Consider the following 12,533-nt stretch of genomic DNA (forward strand, 5'->3'; position numbering starts at 1 on the left):
ACTCCCTGAGAATCTTGTGGTAGCAACTAAGTGGCCCATTGTGTCTGAACATGAAACATTGGATGAATCAGTCCTCAACAATCCTCCCTGTGAAAACTCTATGCAAACAATCTATGCTGCACCCCGTGCCATGGAGCTAGCGCTTGAATTCAGCGAGAAAGAAATCGAACAAGCCATCCTACTCCAAAAGCCACATAAGGCTGCAGGCCCAGATGGTATTCCCTCAGATGTCTATCGTAATTAACTACCCTTATGGTTACCAGCTCTAACTCGCTTACATAATAGTGTTTGGTACTTTGAGGTAATCCTGTCTTCATGGAGGAAATCAATAATTGTTCCAATACACCAAAAGGGGCCACGGGATATGGTGTATAATTACAGGTCAATCTCATTGCTTGACAGTGTTGGAAAAATGTTCGCTAAACTGATTCAGTCGCGCCTAGACCAGTGGCTAGAGGAAGGAGATCTATTATCGTCACATCAGTGCTGGTAAATCAAATGTTATTAGTAGGCTTGCAGCACTGATTTTTCCACCCACCTGAATAATCCTGCAAACCTGGCTCACACCTGCCACTGCAGTGTCTGTAAGTGCAGTTTTAAACTGCCATGTCAACCTGGCAAGTGCACCCACTTGCCAGGCCCGAATTTTCCCTTTTAGTACATGCAAGGCACCCCTAATGTAGACCCAAGGTAGCCCCATGGGCAGGGTGCAGTGTATGTGAAAGGAAGAAAATGTAATGGCGTGTTTTACATCTTCTAATAGTGAAGCACTGCTAAATGCATGTTTCACTATTGTAAGGCCCATCTCTTCCATGGGTTGTGTTTGGATCTGCCTTGCAACACCTTACAAGCATAGCTTTCAATTGGGAAGAGATAGAGATTTGGAGTTTGGGTTCCCTGAATTCAGAATTGAAAGATACATCTTTTAGTGAAGGTGGTTTTTAAATTGTTTGTTTGGAAATGCCACTTTTAGAAAGTGAAAAAAGAACAGATGATGGACAGAATGTGAAACAAATCAAACATTCACCCCCAGTCACAGATCTGGGTTTAATCCATCAGTTTTTTTGCTTGCCATACCATTCGAGTTTTCACCCAGCTGTATTCAGATCAGTCTTGGCCCTGTTCCCAATGGGAACAGTCCAGCCCGAACTCCCAGGCCAGCTCCTCCCTGAACCAGGCACAAGCATCCTGGGACTGGTTTCAGGGTATGCGACAGATGCAAAAAGAACAAATGATGGACGGAATGTAGAAAACAATCAAACATTCACCCCCAGTTGTTCCGCATTTCATCCATCATCTGTTGTTTTTGCATTTGTCCCCCAGCGTGGGAAGGGTATGCCCAGATGTGGGTCCTGTGCTTGCCATGCCACCAGATTCAAGCTAGCTTGGCTGATGAGGGGTGATACCCCGAAACTGGTTCCAGGATGCTTGTTTCTGGTCCAGGGAGGACATGGCTCGGCCGTTCGTGCTGGATTGTTCCCAGGCAGAACAGGGAAAAGACTGATTTACATATGTCTATGTTTAAACAATGTGGTGTGGTGGACAAAAAATTATGGTTTAAACCCAGATCTTTGTGACTGGGGGTGAATGTTTGCATTGTTCAGCATTCCGTCCATCATCTGTTCTTTTTACTTTTAGGAAGTGGGTGTTTTCTTGCTTTGCAATTCTGTGTCACTGCCTGCCTGTGGAATCAAAGTCTGGTTTAGACTGACATGGGCTAGTTGTACATATACTCTAGACAGTCACACAAAGGGGGATGAATTGTGCCCTGTATATCATGATGGCCCATCAAGTGGCTGATGGGGCTCCCTAAGCCACAGTATGTGAGAGGTGTTCTCACTGACACCTGGATAGGACTGTTCCTGTCCTCTCACAACGCTGTCTCCACCCTCCTGGAGTACGTCTGGAGCCAGGACAATGCAGGATCTTGTGAACAACAAAGACTTTCCTTAGACGTATGCCTACTACAAAGGCCAAAAGGGGTATAAGTATTGGATCTAAAACACCAGACTTTTAGACCACTTCTGGATCAAGAGGAGACTCTGCCAAGGAGATGAGCTGAAGAGCAGTAAGGAAGGATACTGCCCCTTTGCAGTGTGTTTCTTTGTTGGGTTGGCCTACAGTTGCTGCTACTGCTGTGAAGAGGGCAAGGACTGGACGTTGCTGTGCATTCTGCTTGTGAAGGTTCTCCAAGGGCTTGTGTGTGCTTGCCTCCTGTTGGAAGTCTCAGGGCCAGAAAAAACTTCACCTGCAGCACCCCTGAACTCCACTGCTGGAAGTTCTGACCTGCTAAGTGGTGCCAATTCCACTTCTGAGCCTTTGGCGGTTGGCCCCGTTGCAAAGATCTACAAAATCAATGTATTGCTTCTCCGGTGCCTGTGTTTCTGAAACAACACTAATGTGCAGAGAAATTTCAACGTATAACAGCTGTGCGGCCAAAGACATTGACCAGCGACTGTGCACGCCACCAAGAACTGCCGCCTCTCAAGTCTAGCGCCCTGTGTCTCTGATGCCTGAGACCCCACCTCCTGTACTGACTCTGACGCAGGCCCTGCTGTGCGGCTGAAAGAATCAACTCATCTGAGTTGAGGAAATCTACGCAGTGCCTGTTTTCCGCTGTTGCATCTACCTTCAGTGAGTCCAGATGTCCATGCATCACATCTGTGCACCCAAGTTTCCAATGCAGCGCCCTTGAAAGGAAACCCCTTGGAACTTGATGCCTTGCTTCCCCTTACAGTCCAGATTCAACGCAACACTTCTGCAAACAGCAGAACTGACACTTTGCCTCCTCGTGGACTCAGGAACCAACGCATCCCCGTGCTTTTTGATGCTTTCTTCCTTTGCAGCTGTTTCTGACTTGGATTTTGATGCACCCAAAGGTACTGTGTGTAACATGATCATCCCCACATACATAGAGTTCTATGGACAGAATTGCTTAAACCATTAAAAAGTATAATTTTAGTTCTGTATGTTGGATTTTTGTTGTTCTTGTCGTGATTATTTTAGATAAAGATTATTTTTTAAACTGGTGTGGTGTCCATGTGTAGTGTTTTCACTGTGTTAATGTGTGTGTTATGCACAACTGCTTTACACATTGCCCCTGAGATAATCCTGACTGCTCGTGCCAAGCTACCAAGTGGGTGAGCAGGGGTTATCTTAGTTGTCGAGAGGTCAGCTTTCGACAAAAGATTCAGTACAGGACAAAGGCTTTAAGTAATGGGGGCTTGGCCACCTACTGGGGCTTGGGTGTTTGGACAAAGTGGGTTCTTTATGAAAGTTGTTCACACAGCAAAGATTATCTGCAGCCCACTTGTGTCTAGTTGATTGCTCACATGAGTTCGACTAACCACAAAGTCTTCAGTACAGGGTGATGGCTGTCTAAGAGGACTTTGGTTCACCAAAGACAGCTTGTCTGTGTAAATGGTAATTTTATGGTTTACATGATTCTTCACATTTTGGTACTTAATTTCCTATCTGAAACCCTGTACTGGTTTATAGGGAAAGTTGAAAAGTAGTAGGTTCGCTGGTGACAGCAGTGATATCATCAGTTATGTCATTCGTGATGTCATTTGAAATCTTATCATTGATGTCATAAAAGATCTCCTTCAACATGTCATAAGTGGCATGATACGTGAGGTCATAAGCAAGGCATGGTGGTGGAGCAAGTTATAGGTAGTTCAGTTCACAAGGAAATACCCTGTACACATTACTTTCCCTCAGTGACAGGAAATATTATGGCAAAGCGTGCTTTTGACAGCAACAATCGGCAATGGCCTGGAAGATTAGATGATATTTTGTAAAAGGAATGCCAAAACAAGCCCTCAGAAATCCAAAAGGAAAGCAGCCATCGGACTGATTATCTTTTCCACTGCTTGTTTCTGCTTATTCTCTCTCTTCAACGTCCAATATCCCAATTCCAGCAGTTATTGGCGGAAACACCAGCTGTGAGAATGAAAGACAACACCCCCATTTGTATCTCACTGTAAAAGCATCAAACAGTGGAAATTGCAAAATGTTTTTGCAAAAGCTCAAGAAATTGCAGAATTATTAGAACAAGTATTGGCAAAGCCAACAGATCTCGACCTTACTTTTGGGCTGCAGAGCTATTGGCTCTGTTACTACATATTTGCTGTGGTGTATTATATAGCCAAGAGCATGTTAAGAAGAGCTTTTTTATTTAAGTATATTATCGCTTATTTGATTAATGGATTGTTATGGAAATATTTTTAAACTGTAAAAGCGGTGTGATTGTGAAAATACTCGCGTAATAATTGAGTGCACGTTTGTTAAATTGAATGCATGCTTTTGTACTCTTGAAGGAAAAAATGTTTGAATAAGTGTGGTAGCGGATGTGTGTTGCAAAGACTGCGATTAAATCTGTAAATATCAAGACATGGTTAATCATAACAGTCACGAAAGAATTCAAGTAATATTGAAAGAAATAATGCAACGTTGAATGAGTGCATATGGTAGGAGCTCCTTAGCGTGTCATTCAATTGAGCACCATGTCCCTCCGTGTGCTATTGCAGCCCAGATGTTCTTATGTGGTTTTTGAGCAACAGCCTCAGCATCAAGGAGTAAATAAGTTTTATTAACCAGGGCAGGAGGACATTATCAGCTCTTGCGACACAATCCTGACATGTTCAAAATGCTTATGGAGGGAACTTGAGTTACTTGAGGCCAGCCTCATTACGAAAATGCCATCCTCATGCGTGTGGGATTGAACACAAACTTTTGAGAAGCGCACTACAATCTTTTGATCTTGCAGCCCCAGACCATAGTGCACCCTAGCAGCAGAAGTGAATCAGCAAGCACTGGTCCAGGGCCCAGAACCCCATCAGTTAGGGGAAATGAAAAATGGTATACTTCTGTCTTCGTTTGAGTATGTCTGATAGATATATTGACAACAGTGCCAAACACCTAGGAATTGAGAAGGTTGACTTCCAATAGCTGTTTACTGTCTTCAAGCGGATAGTCCAAGTGAATCCACATAATTCCAGTGGCCTTACTCTTGGGGTACAGGGAGCCCCAAGAGTAAGGCCACTGGAATTAAGTGATTGTGCAGCTGCTGAGTTTTTCTGCATAATTATGAATTATTCCACTGTTCTCTCATAATCCATCAACTGCTGCAAATGCTGCCCAGTAGAAGGCCTTTACAAGGATTAACTGGTCACCTTTCAGTTGCTTATTGCTGCATTTGGGTGTTAAACTGGTACTTATGAAGTGAAACCTTTGGTCAGACAGTATTAGTATGCGTAAGATTACAAAACAATGAAGTGATACTATACGAAATGTGCTGCATTATGCCTCATTATTTGCTTTTTCTTGTGGCATAATTCAGTCAATCCTTCCGCAACAATTGGTCCTCCCTTGTCGCACAATTTCAGTTATCCTGCCTCAGAGGCCCTTCTGAGCTCTGTGGTATTTTGGGATACTCTTGGTGTACTAGCAGTATATCTGAGACTTTGTACTGCTTTGAGATGGTGTGAGGGCTGTCACACATTATGGTTATGAGGGAACAGCGTGGTACTCTAAGAGGACTGTGGGACAATGGGTACTCCGGGTCAGTGATCAATGACATGCCTCTGAGCTTCTAAACAGGTCTTACGTAGTGAGGAACATCGGACAGATTGCAGTTTGAGGGAAGTACAGTGAGGTTCTCTCCTTTAGGTCAGTGTCTCTCAAGATGTCCTCGGCTACCCTTCTACTCTTGAAAGATCGAGGGCCTGATTTAAGAAAAGTGGTGCTGCATCCAATGCAGCCCCTCTTTTCTGGTGCCCGCCTTTGCGCCCCCCCAACGCCACCATGTGTACACAATATTTAGGAAACGGCACACCATGGCAGCAGTTAGGGAGCTAGCATCAACATTTTTGAAGCTAGTTTGGCGCTTTGAAGGACTAACATCAAAAATGTTGACTCTAATCTTGCAAATCACATTGAGGCCTATTGAAAACAATGGTGTGCCTCCTTTTAATGCATGCTCTGTGCAGGCCATAAAAATGCTGCAAAAAATGGCGCAAATAATCTTTTCGATTTCTTTGCATCATTTTTTCACCCCCCCCCACCCCCCATGGGGAAACGCCCCCTGTGCATATATTATGGCTGGTGCAGGCATAAAGTTGTGCAAGTTGTTACAAAGTGGCGCAATGCATGCATTGCACCACTTTGTAAATATGGTGCAGCGTTTTTGCCATTATAACGCCACATTAGCAACAAAAAATATTGCTAATGTGGCGATATCTGGCACTAGGCCCTCTTAAATCTGGCCCTGAGATAGCTACTGAATAATAGGGCACTGGATTGGGACACGCTGCTGTATTTCTGATGCCTTACACAGAGGCAGCACTGATGCACTGGGTGCTGTTGTACATGAAGGTTAGGGGGTGCACAGAGGGAACCTCAAAAGGGCTATGGCACAGTGGTGTACTCTAGGGTGGTGGCTGATTCATTATCTCTAGAGAATTACTCTTTGGCATTATGAAGGATCAAGCACTGCAAAGCAACAAAGGGTAAGGTTTGGTGATAGAAATTAGGGTCTCAGATTGAGGCGCAGTACAGTTCGCTCGCGGAGGCCAAAGTCTCAACCACATTACAGTTTCTGAGGGGACCTTAGGGCCCGTGAGCTTTAACCCCTGTGACACAGTGTTAAATACACATCCAGGAGCTCGAAATTACATTTCAATCAAACGTGCACAACAGGACTCTAAGCAAATGATTGGAATACATACACAACGCTGATTAGGAAGGATACAAGTTAAGAACGACATTGTGTGACACGAACAAGGACATTGCTAAGTAGACAACACACGCATGTGACAAAAGGTTCAAGGGCACACAGAGGTTACTTGCTCGGGCCAGTGTCTAGCGTACTGTTCGCCCCCGGTGCTAGTGACTTTAAGCACACTGTGGTTTGGAGCAGACACTGATGATGTATCCGACACACTATTGAATATTACTTTGGTGGGTTTGTCTTACACAATTCCTCGTACTTTATATGTACTTCAACCTCTGCACACACATGCACATACACAGTGCCCCAGAGCCCCACGCTCACAAACACACACCCCAGCTCACAAACACTTCGTCCACAGTGCCTCACACACGGCCGTCGCCACAGCGCTACACACCGCCCCACGGCCCTTCTTATCCCCTCCGAGCTGACACTGGTCTCCAGCCACACTCTCCCTCCTCCGAGCTCCTCCGCAGCAGGCTTAGCCGGTGACGTGGGCGGCAGGGGGCGCGGCCCAAGGCCGCATTAAGAGCCCCTGGTGGCGGGCCGGCAGACAGAGCAGAGACAGCTCCCTCCGAGCAACAGGAGTCATCGACGACTCTCATCGCCCACCCCAGCCCCCTGTAGCGACAAAGTGACTTCCACCAAAGTCTGTGAGCCCCCTAAGCCACTAACTAAAGGAATCGACGAATGTTTATTCTTCTTGAATAAGAAAAATAAACAGGAGCTAGTTTAAGTGTAGATGCTTATCCCCTTCTGTGAGCTGTCTGTCGGGTGTGTTCTGCTGGGTGAGGAAGGAGAGCGAGCAGAGCAGCGGGCGCTGCCAGGCGAGGAGCCGGTCTCTTGAGTGTTGGCTGCGGTGGGGCAGAGGAGCCCTCTGTGCCTCTTGTTGGCTCTGTTTGGTGCTGGTCTCGGCATGCTGCTTCTGTCACTCTACCTCGCCGTGCTGGCATCGGCCCTGCAGGAACTCAGGACATCAGCACAGCAAGTAAGTGGCATATCTTCAATGGCACGCGCGCTGCCAGCGGGCCACGCCACCCCGAGCAACCCATGGGTGCGCTGCCACCTCACTGCCTACCCCGTGCAAAGCTGGACTGGTCACCCTTTTGTTGCTTGTTGCTAAATTTGGATGTTAAACTGGTACTGATGAGGCGCACCAAATGCCCATACAGTGTAACCAAGTTTAAAAATGCCGAAATAATGAAGTAATATATATATATATATAATTACAAAGTATGCAGCATAATGCCACATAATTTGAATTTTCTTGTTGCACGAGTTACTCAACCCAAATGTGTCCCTCTCCTGCCACATAATTCCTGTGGCCCTGACCATACGTTTACCTACCGCCGTGTGAACCAACCTTCTCTACACCCACGTGCACGCCCCGACGACATATCACCTCACCCCCATGGACACTACCACTCCTTACAGACCATTCCATACACATGTACACTGCTACCCCAGGACACACAAATACTGCCCTAACCATGCCCACTGCCATGAATAACATATCACTCCTTGTCGGTATATGAACGGAACTTCATGACAAAACTCAACCCCTGCCTTACGTACACACATACACTGCAACCGCAAGGCAAACCCCAATGGACTCAGCCTGTCTACAGACAACCAGGCTCCTTATTCCTCAAAACATAACCCTCCCTTTACCAAGTGTGCACTGAGGTCACGCACTCACCAAGTCCCTACTTCTATGTAGACATACGCCCTTACAGCATATCACACATTCAAATTAACGTGCCCTTCCATTTCATTCTTTCTACACAGTGTGCTGTTACCACATACGGCCCCCACCAATCACGCACTTGTTACTGTACATGGCGTTTTACACTGTCAGATGTCCACCGCCCAGTGTATACTTTTATTATTAAGATAGGCATCCGCTTTCTCGCAAACTGTCCTTGGCGCGCACTCTCGGGGCCCGTTCTCCCACGTCTGTGCATGGATGGATCTGCTGGGGTGACACTTCACCTGTTCACACGTGATGTCCTGTAGTGGTGACAGGCTATGCCGCGTGTGCGCTGACCTTCCCCTCTTCTAGCGAAAGAACAGTCGAGAAAAGCATACACGTGTACACTTTTCTATTTCTGGTGTGGAAATGCCACCAGACTTCTCCAGGAAAAGAGTTGTGGAATGAGAAAGCCCGCTCTCCAGGAAGCTGAAAGCGTGAGATGAGGGGTCCAAATTGGCACAGTGGAAAGCGAAGAGGTTTGAAAAGTTCATGGTAAAATTCGCCGTGTCTTTACTCCACAGGAGAGCGGGGCTGTCTGAACAAGCGCCTCCTTGCTGAGAAGACGGTGTCAGGGAGGTTCTGGATAGGTCTTGGCTTGGCAAACCGGTCCCCACCGGGCCCTCCCACCGCCCCTCCTGAAATCTGGAACTCATTCCTCGAAATCCGTAGGCTTCCGAGAGAGCTCTCCGGCTCCTGCATCGGGGCGCTCATCAGCACTGTAGTTGCCTTTTGTGGCCACATGGGACGTTTTTGGTCTGTGTGTCTGTGTTAACCTAAGTGTGTGTGTGTGTATTTTGGTGTAAGTCTGTGTGCCTGAACATGTTTTTGGGGTTATGAATGTCTGTATGTCTTGAGTGTTATTGCACCTAAGCCTCCAAGTGCGTTTTTAGTGCATGTGTGTCTATCAGTGTGTGTGCATGCCTGTCTGTGTTAATGTGTGTGTCGTTGCACGTTTGTGTGAGTGTGATTATCTGTTTGTCTTACGAGTGTGGGCCTGTTTATGTCCGTGTGATTGCGTCTGTATGTGTGTCTGTGTGCATTTTTTGTCTGACTTTCTGTATGTGTTTATGTCTGTGTGGAAGCGTGTCTACGTGTGTGCGTGTATCTGTCTATCAGTGTGTGGCCGTGAGAGCGTATGTGTGCCTAAGTGATTGCGTGTTTGTATGTTTATGCTTGATATCTGTGGGATTGTGAGGGTTTTCGGCTGTTACAGTGTGAGTGCGTCTGTGTCTATGTAAGGGCCTGCGTTTGTATGAATTTGTGTCGGCGTCTTTATGAGGGCATCTTTTTTTTATGCCTGCGTCAGTTTGTGGGGCTATATCTGTGGAACTGAATTTGTGTCTATATCTGTCAGAGTATGTCTGTCAGTGTGTGTATGTTATTGTGAGTATAGGTGTGGCTGTATCAGCATGTGCCTTGTCTGACTGCGTTTATCTATGTGAATGAGCCTGTTTTAGCGTGCTAGTGTGGGTCGTTCAGCATTTGGGCGAGGGCTGGCACCTTTGTGCAGTGCGAAGATGTGAACGTTTTTTGTGGTGTGTTTAGGTGGTCAGTTTTTTATGCTGGTTGCGTGTGTGATGGATGGGGGGCATCCGTGCCAATGTATGAAGTGCTAAATGCTGGATATTTGAACAACGAATCTGAGATGTCTCAGTCCATTGACACACACACATGGATGCGATTTTAGTTAGGCCCAAAGTGGAAACACGTTTGTCGCGCAATAAATGCACCAAGTGTAGACGTACTAGCAAGGCCACCAAGTGATGAATTGAAAGCATCTCACATGAAGAGCAGGAACAATAAGCAAGTTTCCCGTTGCCAACCTGGGGTCCGTATGCAGACAGGAAGAGTTCACTGGTATCCAGAAGACCCCACTTAGCTGCCCCCCTTCACGCCCCTCCTCACATTATTGTTTTTTTTTGTTTGCACAAGCACAGTAGCATTCTTCCCCTTAATCACAAAGGTCTAACGTCTTGAGGGAGGTCCACCTGTCCTAACTTGCCTCAGACTGTCCCTACTTTAGTGGAACAACGGGAATGTTGTGTCTGCCTGTTTGGCCGTGCATGTTACCCCATTCCTGCACGTAACAACATTTGAGACTTCTTCTACAACCTGTCCTTTTCGCCTCAAATGTCATCAAAGTCACTTGTCACTGCTTCGACAATATAGCGTGATGTTACCTAGCACGTAAAGTCTGAGGTCACCCTGCTCTGTACTCACTGGTCTGGCCCATACTCCGAAGACGGCTGCATGCAGTCATTTTAAATGTAATCTATCTATCTATCTATCTTCACTGAAAAAAAGGTTGCAGGGGGGTTACAGTTATGTTCTGAATCTATTCATACAAAACCATAGAAATTCAGCAGTTATAATTAAAGGTCTTTTAGGTAACTATAACTCACGCCCTAAGGTAACTATAATTCGCGCCCTTGCCATGTGCAGTTTTCTTATCAATAATTTTATTGAAAATGATGCAGTGATAATATCAAAGATGCAATACAAGATCTCATCAATGATATAATATGTGGAGTATTTAGCTGTGCATGGTGAAGGGGCGATTTATAGTTACCTTAGGATTCAAGTTATAGTTACTTGAAAGAACTCTAACTATACCTGCTGAATTTCTAACCTAACTATAACGTCCCGGTAATCTTTGTTTTTTTCAGTGAATTTCTATGTTTTTTTAATATAAAGTAATTTTAATTACTTTATTTCCAACCCGTCGGCCGTGTGCGGCAGGGGTTGGACGCAAGGTCTGGCCTACAGCCAGGCCTTGCAACCAAGCCCTTATAACCACCCAACCCGCCGACACGCATGGTCTCTGGCGGTGCACAGCACAGGTTGACCAAAGGGCCTGTCTCTTGTCAGTGAATCTGTGAATGGGTGCATGAGTGTCTGAGTGGATCTGAAAGTGGGTGTGTGAGTCTATGAGTGGGTCTGAGTGGGTGCATGGGTGTCTAGGTGGGTGTGTCAGTGGGCTCTTGAGTCTCTGAGTGCATTTATGAGTGAATGAACTAGTGTATGAATGAGTCTGTGTTTTTTCTTTGAAATCTTTTCATATTTGAATATGTATTGCGTATAATTCACATAATTTGTGAATTTTCACGAATACCATGCATAGTGATGAAAAATTGTTTTAAACCTATAATTTGCCCCTAAAACACACCTACATCCCAACCTTGGGGTCAGGGCACTTTCACCCTGACCCCTTATGCCATTTTCAATTTGGATTTTCACTCCCGGGGACCCTTACAAGTGAAATAAAATGGTGGCTGCAACTTTCTAGTCAGGTCACGGTCAGACAATTGCAGCGCTTCTTTTCGCATGCGTATTCTTGAAAATTCCTGCATTTTTGTGAAATATTCACAAAATATTTGTAAAGTCATCGTGGCCAGAGATATACAAATTTATTTTCCCTTTAATATCTCAAAAACTGCTGAGCACATTTACACCAAATAACCGAAAGCGTGATCTGCATACTGAAAGCAGGCTTTCTGCCAAATTTTTTGTAATTCCATCTAGCGGTTCAGAGTAGATGTGTCTAAAGGTCCTATGGGAATTAATATAGGAAATGCAACTTTTTTCACCCCCCTTTTTCTTGGTCTCCATTTGATGGATCACCCCAAAGCTTTACGTATGCAACAGGAATCCCTGCAACATTTTTTTTTTTAAATGTCTTGAAGATTTATCAAACGGTGACAAAGTTATAGACATGTCAAAGGACGATTTTTCTAAGTAAGTATATATATATATATATATGTATATATATATATATATATATATATACACACACACACACACACACACACACACATATATATTTTTTTCATTGAAAAACCGTAAGGTAACGTAATGTTTTAGTTATGTGAAGTGTTCAGTAACAACATAACATTTTGGACTCTTAAAACCACAGAAATTCACCAGTTATAGTTATCTCAAGTAACTATAGTTGGTGTCCTATGGTAACTATAACTTGTGCTCCCCCACGCACAGTTTTCACATGAATAATTTAATTGCAGATGTTGCAAAGATATTATCAATAATGTCATA

The 12,533-nt window shown here is 45.1% G+C and overlaps 1 protein-coding gene across 1 annotated transcript in view; it reads left to right on the forward strand.

Moving 5' to 3' along the window:
- The first annotated feature begins 7,257 nt into the window (after positions 1 to 7,257).
- Positions 7,258 to 12,533, forward strand: part of ADAMTS3 (ADAM metallopeptidase with thrombospondin type 1 motif 3) — a 652,903-nt gene continuing 647,627 nt past the window's right edge. The window contains exon 1 of the mRNA XM_069230315.1: positions 7,258 to 7,718. Within this exon, the coding sequence (XP_069086416.1) occupies positions 7,647 to 7,718 (72 nt within the window). The 5' untranslated portion in view covers positions 7,258 to 7,646. The remainder of the gene's footprint in view (positions 7,719 to 12,533) is intronic.

The sequence above is a fragment of the Pleurodeles waltl genome, chromosome 1_1 (assembly GCF_031143425.1).
Source record: "Pleurodeles waltl isolate 20211129_DDA chromosome 1_1, aPleWal1.hap1.20221129, whole genome shotgun sequence".
Classification (NCBI taxonomy): Eukaryota; Metazoa; Chordata; class Amphibia; order Caudata; family Salamandridae; genus Pleurodeles; species Pleurodeles waltl.